We start from the raw sequence: 20,000 nt of genomic DNA, 5'->3' as shown, positions 1-20,000 counted from the left end.
CACGGACCCAGTTTTCTTGCGCTGTGCAATTAAAAGTTGGATATTCGCGTAACAACAGCTTCTTTTCACGTAATTATAACAGAAATCTAACATGTTTGCCATGTTGTATAGTTTATTTAAGAAATTGCATAGAGTCATGTTCGTATCATCAGCACTTTAATGCTTAATTATAACTGACGGTCTAGCGGTATAATAATCAATAAATCATACAAGTTTACAAGCAGAATGTTAACAGGACGAAATACTAATAAAATATAATTTAAATCAGACTGTGCCTTCTGATTATACACATACTGAAAAAAGGTGATAAGTTGTTAGTACATTACAGATATCATGATTTTTTTTTTTTTATCATTACAAACTAACTGGAAGCGGAGTCATCTTTAAAATTAAAAAATATATATATATTTTTAAAACTCAGTCTTTTTCAGTGTGAACTGAATGTTTGTGAGCAAACCAGTATATCATGAATCATAGAAATGACTTATTGTGATATATCATACCGTATTGTTCAACCCTAAGTGTAAATCACCCAAAGTGTCAATCTAAAACCTGTCCGGTTCCATGCAGAACCCAACAAAACAGGTTTAAGAAGTGAAGGAAGCCAGGTTTCTGGTTTTTTGTTTGTTTGTTTTTTAAATGGTAGAACCATCAAGTCCACCAATTTAATTTCTAATATCAAAGATGATATTTATTCTCAGAACAAATCTTGGGTAAGGTTAAAAAGTTAAGAACGCACTTTATGAAACAATCAGATCAGCCCACTGTGTTTGTTTGCTTGTTTTTTTAATTATTATTATTTTTTTTTTTAAAGATTTTTTTGGGCTTTTTTCACCTTTATTATTGGATTGGACAGTGCAGAGACAGGAAACGAGTGGGAGAGAGAGAGACGGGGAGGGATCGGGAAATGACCTCGGGCCGGAACCGAACCCGGGTCCCCGGATCCATGGCATGGCGCCCCATCCACGACGCCCCTATTATTATTTTTTTTTATGCAGCTCTATATAACAAAGCCATAAACACAGGGATCCCCGGCAGACGGTGCCAGCGCCCACATCATCGGAGGAAATAAACAAACGGAGCACAGCTCAAATCTAATTGCCAGCATTCTGACTCCTGGGCAGTGCAGTGATGTCCCAGCCCGGCTGACCGTGGTTTGGTCACGTCTCCGTAATGCGCCGGTAACATGAGAGGGCATTAGTGGGGACAGATCGGCTGATGGGGTAGATTGGAAAATTGAATGTGGAGGGGAGGGGAGGGGAGGAGAGGGTAAATGGGCTCCTTCAACTGACACGGTCAGATGAAAGCAAGTCTGAAAACACCACCACAACCACGGAGGGAAAAAAAATGATGAAAAAGACAATTGTGTGTTTCCTAAAGCCTACCTGAGCAAAGGCTGGAAGATGACCGTGATGTTCCGGGCTCCGGGCTTACACAGGAACTTGGTCTCTCCTCCTTCGATCAGGTTATCATCAGCTCCTCCTGAACACGAAGAGAAACTGATTAGTCATGAATGTATTGAAGAAAATTCTAGAAATTCAGAAACTAAGTCACAGAAACAAAACTCGTTTAAAAGTCGGCCTTGAGTGTAGTATGGAGTGTTTTATTCCACTTAGACTACAGTGTTTTGCCAACGATTAAAATGTTTTATTTATTAATGAATGACACGCTGCACATTTTACCAGTTTATCGGAAGGTGATTATAGAAAATCATGCGTGCTGATTGGTCAAGAAATTCAGACTATTTGTCGATAATCACCTCAAGCGACTCGGCAAAATGGCTCCAATCGCTTCGTCACCATAAGTGAGGAAGAATTACAAATTAGGAAAGAAAATCCTGTTCCTAAAAAGCACCAAAGATGCTATGAAGTTTGGTGTAAAGCTATCCAAAGGGAAGGTGGAGTTGGGATTTATTTTATCGATTTCAAAACCAAGTATTTTATGTGACTCGGTGTAGATAAGTGACACAAGTCTGTGCCGCAAAGTGATTACATTTGCATGCCGCTTTTGAAGTTTGAAATAATTTTTAATACATTTTTAAAAAAAATAATGATCTGCGTATTTATACTAAAACAATTATCCACCTCAGGCTCCGTGAATAATAACCTCGACTTCGTCTCAGATAATCTTCACTGATATTCACTTCATCTCTGATGTATAATCGTTAAATAGTTACGTCATGGAACGTCTGAGAGACGAGATGGTTCCTGTTCTCACTCCTTCCCTAAATATGATCATGTCTTTCATAATAAAAATGTTAAAACATCACCGATTATAAGAATTACTTCAAGTATCCGGTATACAAATGTGTATGTAGGTGCTGTTACTATGGAAACAGTAACATATTAGAACGAGCGCATAATATAAACTTCATGTCTGTGAACTGGATGGAATCATAAAACGTTATACAATTTTTTTTTTTTTACATTTTCTCTAACGTGTAGTCACATCACTAACACAAAGGCAGACAATCTGTCCAATTAGGATGCTTAACTGAATAAATAAAATTCCCTGTTAGCAAATTTATCCAGACGGTGAGGTTCAGAAGAGTGTCTAGCATGAGACGACGTGTCCACCCCGCATTAACAGGGTTAATCAGAAAATCATGGCTGTGTAAAGTCAGTCATCTCAGACAGAGGGTTGAGAGAAAGCAGCCGAGCTGTAGCGCTTATTACCTCCACTCATCCTCACAATCAATATCACTGCCTCGGAGGGGATCACGTGTGGCTGGCATCAATCAACCAATCAATCAATAAATAAATCGACCCCCCATGACGGGGAGCGAGACAGAGTTTGTGTTTGGACCAGTGGCTCACTGGTTATAAATAACACCGTCTCTTCTCTCAGACGGTCTCAGTGTTATTCAAAACACTGAGGGGACTGGGTTTAAGCGTGCTGCTCTGAAACACACACACACACAAATGATCATGTGACTTCTTACTGTTAGACACAGAGTGTATCCAGAGCTGGGCAGAAAAATGTTCACCAAAAGCAGTAAAAGTTGTCCAAAGTTGAGTGAGATTCAGAAATCCATGAGGTTTTGTGTAAATAATAAAGACGGTGTATCCCAGGTGGTTGCTAAGGTATTTCAGGGTGTCACAAGAGACTTGTTACACGGTTGCCATGTTATCCCAAGTGTCTGTGAGTCAGTTAGTAGCTGGTTGTTATGATATTCCAAAATGGTTGCTCAGGTGTTGCCACATGGTTGCTGTGTCATGTTATTCTAGCTGGTTAAAAGAAAGTTGCGAAATGGTTGTTAAGTTGTCTCAAGAGGTTGCCAGGGTGTTGTTATGGTATTCCAGAGTGTAGCTACTCTGTGTGGTTGCCATGTCATTCCAGGGTGTAGCTACTCTGTGTGGTTGCCATGTCATTCCAGGGTGTAGCTACTCTGTGTGGTTGCTATGGTATTCCAGGGTGTAGCTACTCTGTGTGGTTGCTATGGTATTCCAGGGTGTAGCTACTCTGTGTGGTTGCTATGGTATTCCAGGGTGTAGCTACTCTGTGTGGTTGCTATGGTATTCCAGGGTGTAGCTACTCTGTGTGGTTGCCATGTCATTCCAGGGTGTAGCTACTCTGTGTGGTTGCTATGGTATTCCAGGGTGTAGCTACTCTGTGTGGTTGCCATGTCATTCCAGGGTGTAGCTACTCTGTGTGGTTGCCATGTCATTCCAGGGTGTAGCTACTCTGTGTGGTTGCTATGGCATTTCAGGGTGTAGCTACAATATATGGTTGCTATAGTACTCCAGAGTGTAGCTACTCTGTGTGGTTGCCATATCATTCCAGGGTGTAGCTCCTCGATGTGGTTGCTATGGTACTCCAGGGTGTAGCCACTCTGTGGTTGCTACAGCATTCCAAGGTATAGCTCTTCTATGTGGTTGCTATGGCATTCCAAGGTGTAGTTCCTCTATGTGGTTGCTATGGCATTCCAAGGTGTAGCTACTCTGTGTGGTTGCTATGGTATTCCAGGGTGTAGCTCCTCTGTGTGGTTGCTATGGCATTCCAAGGTGTAGCTCCTCTATGTGGTTATGGTATTCCAGGGTGTAGCTCCTCTATGTGGTTATGGTATTCCAGGGTGTAGCTACTCCGTGTGGTTGCTATGGCATTCCAAGGTGTAGTGCCTCTATGTGGTTGCTATGGCATTCCAAGGTGTAGTTCCTCTATGTGGTTGCTATGGCATTCCAGGGTGTAGTTCCTCTATGTGGTTGCTATGGCATTCCAGGGTGTAGTTCCTCTATGTGGTTGCTATGGTACTCCAGGGTGTAGCCACACTGTGGTTGCTACAGCATTCCAAGGTGTAGCTCCTCTATGTGGTGTAGCTACTCCGTGTGGTTGCTATGGCATTCCAAGGTGTAGTGCCTCTATGTGGTTGCTATGGCATTCCAAGGTGTAGTTCCTCTATGTGGTTGCTATGGCATTCCAGGGTGTAGTTCCTCTATGTGGTTGCTATGGTACTCCAGGGTGTAGCCACACTGTGGTTGCTACAGCATTCCAAGGTGTAGCTCCTCTATGTGGTTGCTATGGTATTCCAGGGTGTAGCTATGTGAACCTGTCAAGCGGTTGCTACTCAGTTAGTAGTTGGCTGTTGTGATATTCTAGCTGGTTGCTAAGGTTGTTAGTCGGAGGTGTGGTTACTATGGCATTCCAGGGTGTAGCCAGGGACTTGCTCAGTGGTTGCTATGGGATTGCATATGGTTTTGAATGGTTATTTTTTTGTATTTCTATAAACAAACAAATAAATAGATTTTTGCGTGCGTTTCCACTGGTAGGTCGACTCAGTGGAGTGTGTGAGATTTGAATGAGCGTGATGCCGAGTTAATGAAAGACTCTCAGTCAGAAAGCCGTCAGGGTCAACACACTGGATTCAAGAAACGCATCCCTCAGAGCTGGAATCCACAAAATCACTTCAGCACTCAAATCAGATTCATATCGGAGCGTACGGTTCCTGAGCATCTCTCCCTCACACACACACACACCGAAACATCAGAAACTCCTTTTCATCCCCCGCTTCTTTTCTCATTTCAGAGAAAGACAACAGAACCTTTATCCTTACTAAAAGCTTTCACACCAAATTTCTTTTACTGCTGCAGCTTCCATGAAATTTATTTCTATAGAGACAATTCAAGCTGCTAAGTGGAAATGGAGCCCACGTCCAATTCTCCTTCCTCCTCCGCTCTTTCCTTCTTTTCCTTTCTGATGCCAATTCAATTAAGACTCAATTACATCTCCTAAACAAAAGCTGCTGCCACACACCATCAGAGGGAGGGAGGGAGGGAGGGAGAGAGGGAGGGGAAAAGAGAGAGAGAGAGAGACACACACAGACAGAGAGAGAGAGAGCGAGCAGAAGAGAGAGTCAGCCAGAGACAGATAGAGAAAAAGCGAGAGGGAGAGAGAGCCCAAGCAAAAGAGAGAGTCAGCCATAGAGAGAGAGAGAGAGAAAGAAAAAGTGAGAGGGAGAGAGAGAGAGACAGGTAGACAGTCTTAAAGACAGCAAGGGAGAGAGAGAGGGAGAGATAGGCAGAGAGAGCACGTGAGAGAAAGACAGGCAGGCAGACAGAGAGCGAGAGACACACAGGTAGACGGTCTTAAAGACAGGGCAAGGGAGAGGGAGAGAGAAAGAGAGACAGTTTTAAAGACAGGGCGGGCGAGAGAGAGAGAATGAGTGGTAAAGACAGAGAGAAACAGACTTCCACAGAAAAGAGACAACAATCATAAAGTGATCAGATTTCGAAGCGTGAAAGGAAAACAGCAGAAGAGGGACTGAGGGATGAAGAGTCTCTCTGAATTAATTTTAATGGTGATGTGGGACAACCAGGAAAAGGTCAGGCAGTAATTTACACAGAGAGAGAGAGAGAGAGAGAGAGAGAGAGAGAGAGAGAGAGAGGCCTGTGATTGGAGTAATAACGAAAGCACCTGTGTGGGTGAGATTTGCGTCTCCCAAAGTTTCAGTAGACTAACACGTTTACAAACACGTCGGTAATAAGTTCACTTCTGTCACACACCAAAACAATCGTTACTGTTTGTCTGGGGGCGTCTTTGCATTTCCGGTCGACGTGAGAAGCTTTGTTGGTTGGACATTGTGCACCTTCTGCATAGTGTGTGTGTGTGTGTGTGTGTGTGTGTGTGTGTTCGAGCCTCTCCCCTGTGGCAGTGACTGATCTCGGATTAGAGGAGGGGGCGTGTCTGCTGCGGGGGCTCGCTGAGTGTGGAAATGAAGTGTAGTGCACATAACACGGGCAAATCCAACCCTCGAACGCGCGCCTCTTCTCGGCCCGCCCGCGTACAATCAAGCCAGCCAGTGACTTAGTGAAATTGCATTAGCCACACTTCCCCGGGTTTGATTAGAAACGGCTTGATCTGTGATGTATTTGGCCCTGCTACGATGGAGAGAGAGAGAATGTGTGACACCTTCAACAATAACACCACTGTCCCTGTGGACTCGACTGCATATGCTATACACATGCTTGTCTTTTCTTTCTTTCACAGCTATACTGTATGTGTGTGTGTGTGTGTGTGTGTGTACATCTACAGATGATACTGCATTGATTCATGGGAAGCGTAAAGCGTACGCTCTTTTGAAGCATAAAGAACATCTGACACACACACACTTGGAGAACGAGCGTAAATGTGTGTACGCCACATCTATGGCTGCGTCCAAATATGCAATACACACGCTTCCACATGATTAGCAGCATCTCAGGTGTCCGAATACTCAGTAGGCATTTAAACATGATCTACTACATCCATAGTATGGAAACATACCACACTACTATATCCCATAATTCAGCGGGAGCCTCCGAATAACCGAAGAAGAATCCTGCCATTAAAAATAGAAAGATGGCGGCTGTCTGAAGCGAAGCCGACTGTTGCAGCGGTGTACAAATGTACAGTGGCATGCAAAAGTTTGGGCACCCTTACTGAAAATGTCTGTTACTGTGAATAGTTAAGTGAGCAGAAGATGAACTGATCATCAAAAGGCAGAAAGGTAAAGACGACATTTCTTTTCAGCGTTTTCTACAAGATGTGTGTATTATTTTTGTTTTGTACAATTGGAGAGTGAAAAAAGAAAAGGAACACCATGTGAAAGTTTGGGCACCCCAATACATTTGAGTTCTCATGTAACTTTTACCGAGGTTCCAGACCTTAATTAGCTTATTGAGCTGTGGCTTGTTCAAATTCTTCGTTAGGAAAGGTCAGATGATGCAGATTTCAAAGCTGTATAAATTCTCTGACTCCTCAAACTTGTCCCTAAAATCAACAGCCATGGGCTCCTCTAAGCAACTCCCTCGCATTCTGAATAATGAAATAATTGATGCTCACAAAGCAGGAGAAGGCTACAAGAACGTAGCAAAGTGTTTTCAGGTAGCTGTTTCCTCAGATTATAATGTTATTAAGAAATGGCAGTTAACAGAAACAGTGGAGATCAAGGTGAGGTTTGGAAGATGAAGAAAACTTTCTGAAAGAACTGCTCGTTGGATTGCTAGAAAGGCAAATAAAAACCCGTGTTTAACTGCAAAAGACCTTCAGAAAGATTTAGCAGACCCTGGAGTGGTGGTGCGCTGTTCTACTATGCAGCAACACCTGAACAAATATGACTTTCATGGAAGAGTCATCAGAAGAAAACCTTTCCTGCGTCCGAGCCACAAAATTCAGCGTCTGAAGTTTGCAAATGAACATCTAAATAAGCCTGGTGCATTTTGGAAACAAGTCCTGTGGACTGATGAAATCAAAATAGAACTTTTTGGCCACAATGTGCAAAGGTATGTTTGGAGAAAAAAGGGGGCCAGATTCCAGGAAAAGAACACCTCTCCGACTCTGAAGCATGGGTGTGGATCCATCATGCTTTGGGGTTGTGTTGCAGCCAGTGGCACAGGGCACATTTCATTGGTCGAGGGAAGCATGGATTCAAATAAATACCAGCAAATTCTGGAAGCAAACATCACACCGTCTGTAAAAAAGTTGAAGTTAAAAAGAGGACGGGTCCTACAATAAGATGATGATCCAAAACACACCTCAAAATCTACAATGGAATCCCTCAAGAGGCACAAGCTGAAGGTTTTGCCCGGGCCCTCACAGTCCCCTGACCTAAACATCATTGAAAATCTGTGGATAGATCTCAAAAGAGCAGTGCGTGCAAGACAGCCCAAGAAACTTGTAGAACTGGAAGCCTTTTGCAAGGACGAATGTGTGAAAATCCCCCAGGTAAGAACTGAAAGATTATTGGCTGGCTACAAAAAGTGTTTACAAGCTGTGATACTTGCCAAAGGGGGTGTTACTTGGTACTATCCATGCAGGGTGCCCAAACTTTTGCTTCGGGCCCTTTTCCTTTTTTTGTCATTTTGAAAATGTAAAAGATGAAAATAAAAAAATTGTTTTTGCTTAAAATATTAAGGGAATGAGTCGTCTTTAACTTTATGCCTTTTGGAGATCATGTCATCTTCAACTTATTATTATTATTATTATAACCTTTATTTAACCAGGTTTGTCCCATCGAGATCGAAGATCTCTTTTACAACAGAGACCTGGGCAAGAATGGCAGCAAAAAAAACCAACAGTTTCAACACATTGTCACATTAGACATAAAAATACAAATAAAACAATTGAATTTACAAAATCAGGTCAAGATCAAATTGTTTAACTGTTCACAGTAACAGCAATTTTGACCAGGGGTGCCCAAACTTTTGCATACCACTGTATCAGGAACAGTTTAAACATTTCTGCCATTGCATTATTGCAAATACATTTTTTTTTAAATTTCGTTGCATGCATTGGGACACGGCATCTGTGAACATCCAGATCAGAGGACGGGGTAAAATGGCGGTGGAGTACGTCCGAATTGCGTCCTCACTACTCGCTTGCATACTCCGAGAACGTACTACAGTTACAGATGAATAACGGGTACTTATCCATCGTTTGTATATACTGAGAATTCAGATGGAGCTAATATCTGTATTTGTTTGGCACTTTAAACATCTGTACTGGCAGTCAGATTTACGCTGCAATCAGAAATGGGAAGTCTGAACTCTGAATTCGGTTCCTCTGTCCGTTCAAGCTATAACGTGGGAAATAAACATGGACACCTCCAGACTTCCAGGCAGGAATTCAGAATAGGATTTCCAAGTTGACGGGGCGGTTTCCATAATTTTTCCGAACTGGATTTCAGAAATGGAGTCACTACTTTTAGTCGAACATGGCATTAAACCTGAAGTGGGTGTGGCTTTATTTTTTTCCTCCCCACCCCCCTCAGGAGTTCATCACTGGTATCAACTCGACATGAGCGCAGGACGACTTTTTTTTTTTTGTACTTCCATGTCTGTGAAACCAAACGTAGTCGGTTCTGTTCCTCAAAATGTAAGCTATATAACTACTGTACATAAGTGTGAAAAAAATTCTTGTTTTTAAGCACTATTAATGCACATTCACATGTACAGAGCACAAATATTTAACTAGCCTGGCAAGCCAGACTAAATGTGAATATTTAGTCTGGCCTCGATCCGTAGACATTTCCGATGGGTGTGGGAGGAACAACCCGCTGTCTTTCAAACTGTCTCTGTGCGTATAGGCCAATGCTCTGACCAATCAGCGCAACAGTGACGTAGTCAGAGCGCGCAGTGGGGGAGGCCTTGAAATAAATAATTTTTCAAAATGCGTATTAATTAATAAACAGGTTCTAGATATTAAGAAGTTTGGAGATAATGACCACAAGTTTGGAGTCTGTACCACATACTTAACATGCACTTATTTTTTTCAAGTGTTTTTCAAGGGTTTGCTTAAACTGTTTTTGAGAGTTTTTATTTAGTGGTGTTTGGTGAAATAATTTCCCTTAAATTTAAAATACAGTGGTGCTTGAAAGTTTGTGAACCCTTTAGAATGTTCTATATTTCTGCATAAATATGACCTAAAACAACATCAGATTTTCACACAAGTCCTAAAAGTAGATAAAGAGAACCCAGTTAAACAAATGAGACAAAAATATTATACTTGGTCATTTATTTATTGAGGAAAATGATCCAATATTACACATCTGTGAGTGGCAAAAGTATGTGAACCTCTAGGATTAGCAGTTTATTTGAAGGTGAAATTAGAGTCAGGTGTTTTCAATCAATGGGATGACAATCAGGTGTGAGTGGGCACCCTGTTTTATTTAAAGAACAGGGATCTATCAAAGTCTGATCTTCACAACACATGTTTTTGGAAGTGTATCATGGCATGAACAAAGGAGATTTCTGAGGACCTCAGAAAAAGTGTTGTTGATGCTCATCAGACTGGAAAAGGTTACAAAACCATCTCTAAAGAGTTTGGACTCCACCAATCCACAGTCAGAGAGATTGTGTACAAATGGAGGAAATTCAAGACCATTGTTACCCTCCCTAGGAGTGGTCAACCAACAAAGATCACTCCAAGAGCAAGGTGTGTAATAGTCAGCAAGGTCACAAAGGACCCCAGGGTAACTTCTAAGCAACTGAAGGCCTCTCTCACATTGGCTAATGTTAATGTTCATGAGTCCATCATCAGGAGAACACTGAACAACAATGGTGTGCATGGCAGGGTTGCAAGGAGAAAGCTACTACTCTCCAAAAAGAACATTGCTGCTCATCTGCAGTTTGCTAAAGATCACGTGGACAAGCCAGAAGGCTATTGGAAAAATGTTTTGTGCACGGATGAGACCAAAATAGAACTTTTTGGTTTAAATGAGAAGCGTTGTGTTTGGAGAAAGGAAAATACTGCATTCCAGCATAAGATCCTTATCCCATCTGTGAAACATGGTGGTGGTAGTACCATGGTTGGGGCCTGTTTTGTTGCATCTGGGCCAGGATGGCTTGCCATCATTGATGGAACAATGAATTCTGAATTACACCAGCGAATTCTAAAGGAAAATGTCAGGACATCTGTCCATGAACTGAATCTCAAGAGAAGGTGGGTCATGCAGCAAGACAACGACCCTCAGCACACAAGTCGTTCTACCAAAGAATGGTTAAAGAAGAATAAAATTAATGTTTTGGAATGGCCAAGTCAAAGTCCTGACCTTAATCCAAATGTTGTGGAAGAACCTGAACTGAGCACTTCATGTGACGAAACCCACCAACATCCTAGAATTAAAGCTGTTCTGTATGGAAGAATGGGCTAAAATTTCTCCAAGCCGGTGTGCAGGACTGATCAACAGTTACCGGAAACATTTAGTTGCAGTTATTGCTGCACAAGGGGGTCACACCAGATATTGAAAGCAAAGGTTCACATACTTTTGCCACTCACAGATATGTAATATTGGATCATTTTCCTCAATAAATAAATGACCAAGTATAATATTTTTGTGTTATTTGTTTAACTGGGTTCTCTTTATCTACTTTTAGGACTCGTGTGAAAATCTGATGATGTTTTAGGTCATATTTATGCAGAAATATAGAAAATTATAAAGGGTTCACAAACTTTCAAGCACCACTGTAACGGGAAAATAAGAAACAATCAAAAAGTAATGTTTCAAAGCTGTTTATTAATTCTTCGTACTCCACAAACTAGCCCCATCCTTTTGGCTACGAGCGGAGCCAGCTGGTAGATCAGACTTTTGCCATAGCCGGTCGGCAAAACAGCGAAAACGTCCTTCTTGAAAAGGAATGAGCGGAGAGCCTCTTCCTGCTCATGTTTCAATGAAAACTCCAAGTCTAATTCTTCTAAAACTGATTCCAAAGCGGAGTCAAACGCGCGCTGTTCACTAGCCGTAGCCATTTTATCTGTTGTGCTTTCTCCAGCGTCGCGCAGCTTTGTCGTCACTCCTGCAAAAGCCCGCCCAAAGAATCCAAACAAAAACCTTGCGTTGTGATTGGCGGGCACGATTTGATGCCCGGGGTGTTTTTGTTTATATGGTGCGAGGCTAGACCCATTCGCTAGGCAAAAATATTTTTGGCCACTAGGCGGGTGGGTCTAGTTTACTAGGCTAATATTTAACAGTTACTCCACGAAACAGAGTCATACACGAGCTGATAGCGCTATAAGCCGTGTACGAGATTAAGTGGAAAAAAACTTTTATTCTATCCACATTCACTGGATTTTGAGAAACGGAACATTTTTATTTTTTTCATTTTTTGCAAATTCAATAAATAAAAACTTTATACTAAACATCTGACAAAATAATTCCCACTTGGAATGTAAACAAACTGGCGAAATGACAGGAGCAATTTGTGAAAAATGCGATAATTCTTGAAAAAAAACAAAAACAAACATATGTTCTTATCATCAAATACATTTATTCCATATTTCGTTGCTTGTTTTGTATTTTTTGGGGTTTGAGTATTTTTATTTCGTCCTCGGTTGGTTCAGCAACACACTGTGCTGTTTTGTTTTTCTCTACTCACCGTATATGAACTGATATCCTAGTAGTAGAGTAGCCCATCAAAGCACGCAACTGCTCATATATCATATTTTGATCTGTATATTGTATAGTCGGATTGTTCTTGGGATCTTTTTCCCCCCTGAATTCTGTTTTATGATGTACAGTGCGTCTTTTTTTTTTCTTTTCGCATGTCTGAGTCTGATAACTTGCTGCTGTAACAAAACTTCCCAGCTTGGGTTCAATCTATATAAACTAGTTGCCTAAATTTAAACCATCCTGCCACAGTGCTTATTCATGTTCATGAGCGTGGTCTCCTTTTGTTCGGTCTGATATCAGGAGACTACGCCTTTGTTGTCACGTCCTCGTCCCGATGCACACCTCTGGTCTCAACTTGATGCTCTGTGGGCCTTTCCCAACGGCTTTTTTAGGGAAAAAAAAAAGGATAATAGTCCACCTCCTGTTCATATTTGCATTCGGTAACATCCTAATACACAGAGACAGTCCAGGGCCTCCAGACTTTTTCCAGCATCTCCAGGGTGATGAACAACAGATTTGACACTTAAAAGGAAAGAGGCAATTTAGTGCATTCAGGCAACACACTCCACAACCAGCTGCCAAGTCTTCTCAGTGCAGCATAAAGGTCAACAGGTGTGTGCACACAAAGCACTCTCTCTCCCTCTGTGTGTGTGTGTGTGTGTGTGTGTGTGTGTGTGAGAGAGAGAGAGTGAGTGAGTGTGAGTGAGCAGCCAGTGCTTTTGGGCAGAAACCCACTGCTCTAATAAGACCAGGCTAACTCAATAATTCATGGAGTCCCCGCTGTCTGGTTCCCATTCCGCTGCCATGTCTTCATGTTTGATTGGCTCCTAATGAGCTACGTCTATTATTCAAATTAATTGGAAGGGATAATATTCCAGCTAGCGCCAGCAGACAGCCCAGGCCAAAGAGGGAACAGGTTGACAATTGGTGCGGAATGATAAATAAATAAATACAAATGAATATGTAAATGCATCCAAATCGAGGCGAATGAATTATTGAGCACGGCGCTCTGGATGACAAAGCCAGCGCTTCGAATATGACAGAAATCAAAGCATACAAGAAATGGGCAACATATCATTTGTTAATCATTAATCACACGAATGACACAAACCGTTTGCCATTGCGCTCTCCGAGTATTACAGATGTAATAATATTGGTGAAATTACAGCAGGTAAAATTTCTCTCGCAGCCCTTTCCAACCCAGCAGTCAGTGCGAGCACGTGCTTCCGTGTGCATCTCGTTTTGAACTGCTGCTCATTCTCCATCACAAGACACGATAACACACTCGGATGGAAGTGCTATCCGCCCTCTTCCACATACACGAGCTCACACTGGAGAGTGCTGCAGTGATTGATCACCATGACAACTTTAGGCACAAACATTCTGACACTCGAGACTTCATGATCACTTCATCAAAATAATCTTCATGTTCAAACTAGCATGAATTTCCAGGTTACACAATTACCCCGACGAAGCTGCACAGAAGAGAGAGTTATTTATAATCGCGTTATCTGTTCATCACCCAGATGAGGATGGGTTCCCTTTTGAGTCCCTTTCTTCCTCATGTCGTCTCAGGGAGCTTTTCCTTGCCACAGTCACCTCAGGCTTGCTCATCAGGGATACATTTATACATTTACGTGCGTAAAATTCATGGCACAGCGAAGCTCCATACTTAAGAGAATATGGTAATGCAGTGACCTGATTTTTGATGGCTTTTGCAACGTCCGTACATACAAACAGTCACAGGGAACCTGATCAGAAGTGCAAAGCAACGCATCTCAAACACTCGACCACCAGACAAAAAATTTGTATCTTCATTTCCAAAAAGATAGATGGGTTTTTAATCCAGCGCTTCTTTTTAATTTGCTTTTTTTTTTTTTTTTCCAAAGTGTGGTATTATTTTCTAACAGATTTTATCATAAATATTCATGACCATTTCATACAAAACTAGTTAAAACAGTTTTATTAGTCCACTCGCTTGTTGGACAGTTGTAACCAGACGACTGTTTGACATCAAGATTGTGACTCGAACCCTCGGAGCTCATACGCTGCATCCGGTCGCAGAGGAAGTTCTCCAGTAGGTTTTTAGCTGACTTTTTTTTTATAGCAGGCAACATATCTTTGCATAGTGTGCTTTTTTTTTTACCTGAACAATTTCTTACTCTGCTCTGCACACTCACGTTAACAATTATTGCATATTTCAAAAGCAATTATGAGCATCTGCCCTTATGCCCAGGTCAGACGGCAGGCTGCAACTAGTTTTCAACTACTTGCGTCTACCTGCAATAACAAAATCGCAGGTAGACGCAAGGCTGGTCTTGTCTCGATGGACGACGATGCAGATAATGGCAGAGTGTTACCAGAGGGTCTTTAGTAGAAGCAGGCTGATGCAAGTGGATCACGTTCTGTTCGCATTTCAGCTGTGATTCACTTCCAAATCAGTGCAAATAGCAGGCTGACGCTAGTCTGGCTAACGTGACTTTAAAGCTCTGCGAGCATTTGGTCTGGCAAAGATATTAAGCCCAACTGTTTCCCAAAGGCGTGGTTGACCCGCCTCCCTTTGCTACTGGTCGAAGCCAGAAAAGGCTGTGACGAAGCTTAAACCAATCACATCACTCTTTCCTCTGACGTATGTGACGTGACGGAAACTGCTTGAGTAACAGGAAGATGATAAATACCTCCAGGGCTGCTCTTTGCTCCGTTTTCAATGAGAACTTCCCGTTGAATGCTTTCAATACAGCATCTACCGCTGTGTCAAAGGCTTCTCCGCTGCTCCATGTTCGTAATGTTTCTAGTGAATGAAGCGCTTCCGGCATAGATTCTGTAAACAATCTATGGCTTCTGGTCGCAGTTCTACTACGTCGCTGCCTTGAACACGCCTCTACCCAGGGCCGTTGGAGATGCTCAAAGTTGATTGGCTCCCGATTTTTCGGGAGCTTGGAAGAGCTGGAGATAGCTTGCCTTGCCAGACTAAGCTTGCAACAGGCCCTCGTGCTGTGTCACACTTAGGACGGGCGGGCCCAGGCTAGGTTGACGCATGTAGAGGCAGGCGGTCGTGCAACACTTGAGCGATCAATCACAGGTTGAAGCAGGTAGATGCAGACTGCATCTGCAAATAGTTTACAACTTCCAGCAGTCTTATAGCCTTATATTTTTTTAAGGTTTGCTGTACGCTGTGTCAAGCTGCGTCCTGTCGTAACAGCTTAAAAACTCTGCATCTTGCAATACGTCTGACCACACTGAAGGATTTGACGCAAAACCCCTGCGTCCACCTCCCATCAGTCGCCACCTGACCGATCGCAAGTCACAGCATGCGTCTTTCTGCCGTCTGACCTGGGCATTAGTTATAGGCAGTGTTGTAGTCGAGTCACTAAACCTCGAGTCCGAGTCCAGTCTAGAGTCCCCAGTGTTCAAGTCTGAGTCGAGTCCGACTCGAGTCCACTATTGATCCGAGTCGAGTCTGACACAAATGACACAGCTGTCACACGCGTCCACTCTCAAAAACATACTGATAGCATTGAGTCATGTGAAGATGTACGTCCTGTACCACAGCCTACAATGTCTGTGAAGATTCTCAGTCATCCAGGTGCATAGTAATCTGTGGTTGGTTGAAGAGAGCAACTGGACTTGCTTGAAGATTCTTGAAAACGTTTCGCCTCTCATCCGAAAGGCTTCCTCAGTTCTGTCTGTCTAATAGGGAGTATCAGGTATTTATCCTCTCATGGATCGTCATAGAATCAGAATTCCGATGGCTGCATTGTAGGCGGCCGACAAAAGACGTCTTAGACACCCACCTCTGTTCAGTGATGGTCGTTCCAGGTTGACAAAAATGAACGATCCTCTCTGGCTAAGATGTCTGCCAGTTTTCTGGAAGTCCTCTCATACTCCCGCACCAGTCGAAGGGATCTCATCCCAAATGAGAGGACTTCCAGAAAACTAGCAGACATCTTAGCCAGAGAGGATCGTTCATTTTTGTCAACCTGGAACGACCATCACTGAACAGAGGTGGGTGTCCAAGACGTCTTTTGTCGGCCGCCTACAATGCAGCCATCGGAATTCTGATTCTATTGGCCCTTTTCCACTACCCTTTTTCAGCTCACTTCAGCCCGACACGGCTCGCGTTTCGACTACCTCAGAGCAGCACGACTCAGCTCGCTTCAGCCCTACTCAGCCCCCAAAACTCGCACGGTTTTGGAGTGGGGCTGAAGCGAGCCCAACCGAGCCGAGTGGGGCTAGGGGCGTGAGGAGACACTCCCCTGTGCACTGATTGGTGAGGAGGAGTGTCCTCATATGCCCACACGCCCCGCGAGCACGCTGGGATCTGTAAACCCGGAAGAAGAAGAATTACGAGAATTTCTGAAGCCTTATGCGCCTCGCCTCATCTATACGCTCTTGCCAGTATCTGTTGGCGTTGTCGGTGACAACAAGCCACAGCACCAAGACCAGCAACACTAACGACTCCATGTCCTCCATGTTTATTGTTTACAGTCCGGGTCGTGAGACTACCGCTTAAAAGGTCACTGATGTCACTGTTTGCGCCACCTAACGACATCACGTGACGTCCACCCACTTTCGCTAACTCCACCCAATGTGTCCACCCACTTCCAGCCAGCATGGTTCAGCGCGGTTGTAGTCGAAATGCAACCCCAACAGCCCCGCTCAGCTCGACTCAGCCCAACTCAGCACGGCACGGCTCAGCCCAACTCAGCCGCGTTGGTAGTGGAAAAGCGGCATTTGATGATCCATGAGAGGATAAATACCTGATCCTCCCTATTAGTCAGACAGAACTGAGGAAGCCTTTCGGATGAGAAGTGAAATGTTTTCAAGAATCTTCAAGCAAGTCCAGTTGCTCTCTTCAACCAACCACACATAGCCTACAATAAATTTACAAAAAAAAAAATGGATGTCTTTGATCAGGAATATTTATGAAGAGGCTTGTGGCACTAATGTTACGCATCCATGTCTTATACAAGATTGTTATGGCATGTTACAAAAAATAAAGAAAAAAATCTGAGTCCTCATCTCCAATTTACGAGTCTGAATGCGGTTTATGCACGAGTCCGAGTCCAAGTCATCAGTGCTCAAGTCCAAGTCAAGTCGCGAGTCCTTAAAATTAGGGCACAAGTCGGACTCAAGTCCAGGACTCAAGTCCGAGTCCTGGACTCGAGTACAACAAACCTAGTTGGAGATCATCTAAAACTATCCATAATAAACGTCGTGGTGGTGTTTCTGGCTCATGGCGTCAAAGAAATAAATAAATATGTATTCGTAACTGTGATGCGTATCTCATTACTGCCATCACAATACGATCACAAGACAACGCAGTGATTTATTGACGCGAAATACACAACACGACACAATTCGATGGTTCGTTCACGGTGTTGTAATATTATTATTCTATTCAGGTTGATTTTGTGCCCATGCAAATATTTTTGCTCATGCACTCATCAGGAGCTCTGGTTATTGTTGAACGTGCTGCACAAATAAAATTGAACTGATTTGACTGGGAGAGCCAGAGAGAACACAACCCATCTTTTGCAACTCCTTCCAAGTCCAGCACTTCGTTATCATTTATTGCAAGGCAATAAACCGCAAATCACAATTAGTGCTGGGTCCTGTGAAGATTTTCAATACTGATCTGATCCCTCAATTTTGATACGTTTGCTGTAACTGTGACACGAATGAGCGGATGCACCACTCTCCTATTTAAAAAAAAAAAACGAATAAAGTTCTACCGTTTCACTCCCATGAATACGATCTCACCACGCCTTCGTTTGACTCGTTTCACAAAGCCAAATAAAAGCCTTCATTCCCAATCAGGCACTTATTCAACTAAATGCTTCGTTCTCTAATCAGCATTGGGTGCCCACTGCAGTTAAACTGCTCTCAACAGCCCTCTGATTTGGTGCGTCTCCTTTCCCTCCAATCACCACAACACAGATTAAAAGTAAACACGCCTGTGACAGCCACAATGACGGCTTCGCTGCTGATGAAAATTAGCACAGGTTGGTAAACACACGCACACAATCCCTTTCTTCGGTACTTGATTAGGTGTGTGCCCTTTGTCAAATAACAGGATAGGCAACCCAACCTCCTACTGAAAACACCACAAAAGACCGAACAAACTGCTTCTTACATTCTGTGAACAGGAAATAATGCGGCATTGTTGCCATTCATTGGTGCCATGCATAAAAATGAGCAAAAAATGTTAGCATAAAATAAATAACGTACACAATTTATACACAATTTAAATTTTCAACTTATACAATAGGGGCGGCACGGCGGTGTAGTGGTTAGCGCTGTCGCCTCACAGCAAGAAGGTCCGGGTTCGAGCCCCGTGGCCGGCGAGGGCCTTTCTGTGCGGAGTTTGCATGTTCTCCCCGTGTCCGCGTGGGTTTCCTCCGGGTGCTCCGGTTTCCCCCACAGTCCAAAGACATGCAGGTTAGGTTAACTGGTGACTCTAAATTGAGCGTAGGTGTGAATGTGAGTGTGAATGGTTGTCTGTGTCTATGTGTCAGCCCTGTGATGACCTGGCGACTTGTCCAGGGTGTACCCCGCCTTTCGCCCGTAGTCAGCTGGGATAGGATCCAGCTTGCCTGCGACCCTGTAGAACAGGATAAAGCGGCTACAGATAATGAGATGAGATCTTGTCCAATAGGACATAATATCTTTTTCTAAAAAAAAAAAAATTCTCATTAGAAATCCAATTTTCATAGATTATTGATGACGATTTTGTGCCTGGTGGTTCCTGGGCTTCAGGGTTTCTTCTAGATACGAGGATATTCCAGTCCAAATCCTGCTTGCCTCTGCTCACAGATGGAGCCATACATGCATACACACATAAATTACATACATACATAGTTTTTAAATAATAACAGTCCAATTTTTTTGATATTTGGAAAAACAGGTTTTGCCTGAGGGCTGAAAAAGTTCTTGTAAACTCCTTCATTCATCACTGAAAAATATTGCCAGGGGAAAATTTTTATAATTAACAGTTATTCCACGAAATCAAGTTGTAGATGAGCTGATAGCAGACGAGGCGCGTAGCACAGAGTCAGCGATAAGCCAAGTACGAGGAGATTGAGTGGAAAAACTTTCATTCTATCCACATTCACTGGATTCTGAGAAACAGAGCATTTTTATTTTTTGCAAATTCAATAAATAAAAACTTTTTATACAAAATGTTTGACAAAATCATTTCCGCTTAGAATGTAAGCAAACCGGCGAAATGACAGGAGCAATTTGTGAAAAATGCGATGATGATAATAATTCTTGAAAAATCAAAGATATGTTCTTACCATCAAATACTTTCATTCCATATTTTGGGTTGTTTTTTTTGTTTGGTTTTGTGGTTTTGTTTTCAAGTAGAGTTTTTATTTTGTCCTCGGTTGGTTCAGTAACACGCTCCGCCATTTTGTTTTCCTCTACTGACAGTATATGAGCTGATATCCTAGTAGTCGAGTAGCCAATCAGAGCACGTGATTGCTCATATCCAGTGAATGTGGATAGAATAATATTAAATATAACAGTGTGTAGTGGGTGGGGCTGTTTGCGAGAAGAAAAAGTTTCATTGTTACTCCGACACAAATTGCAAACTGCTCCTTTAACATGTTAATTCTTGAATCACGAAACATCATCA

At 42.8% G+C, this 20,000-nt stretch overlaps 1 protein-coding gene across 2 annotated transcripts in view; it reads right to left on the bottom strand.

The window, feature by feature from the left end:
• The window catches only part of exoc4 (exocyst complex component 4), a 316,334-nt gene that overhangs the window by 170,502 nt on the left and 125,832 nt on the right, over positions 1–20,000 (bottom strand). For both annotated transcript variants that reach the window (XM_060903439.1, XM_060903440.1), the window contains exon 10: positions 1,386–1,482. In XM_060903439.1, the coding sequence (XP_060759422.1) occupies positions 1,386–1,482 (97 nt within the window). The remainder of the gene's footprint in view (positions 1–1,385; positions 1,483–20,000) is intronic.

This window comes from Neoarius graeffei, chromosome 21 (assembly GCF_027579695.1).
Source record: "Neoarius graeffei isolate fNeoGra1 chromosome 21, fNeoGra1.pri, whole genome shotgun sequence".
Classification (NCBI taxonomy): Eukaryota; Metazoa; Chordata; class Actinopteri; order Siluriformes; family Ariidae; genus Neoarius; species Neoarius graeffei.
Note: the sequence above shows the minus strand (reverse complement) of the source record. Positions and strands in the feature narration are given on the sequence as shown.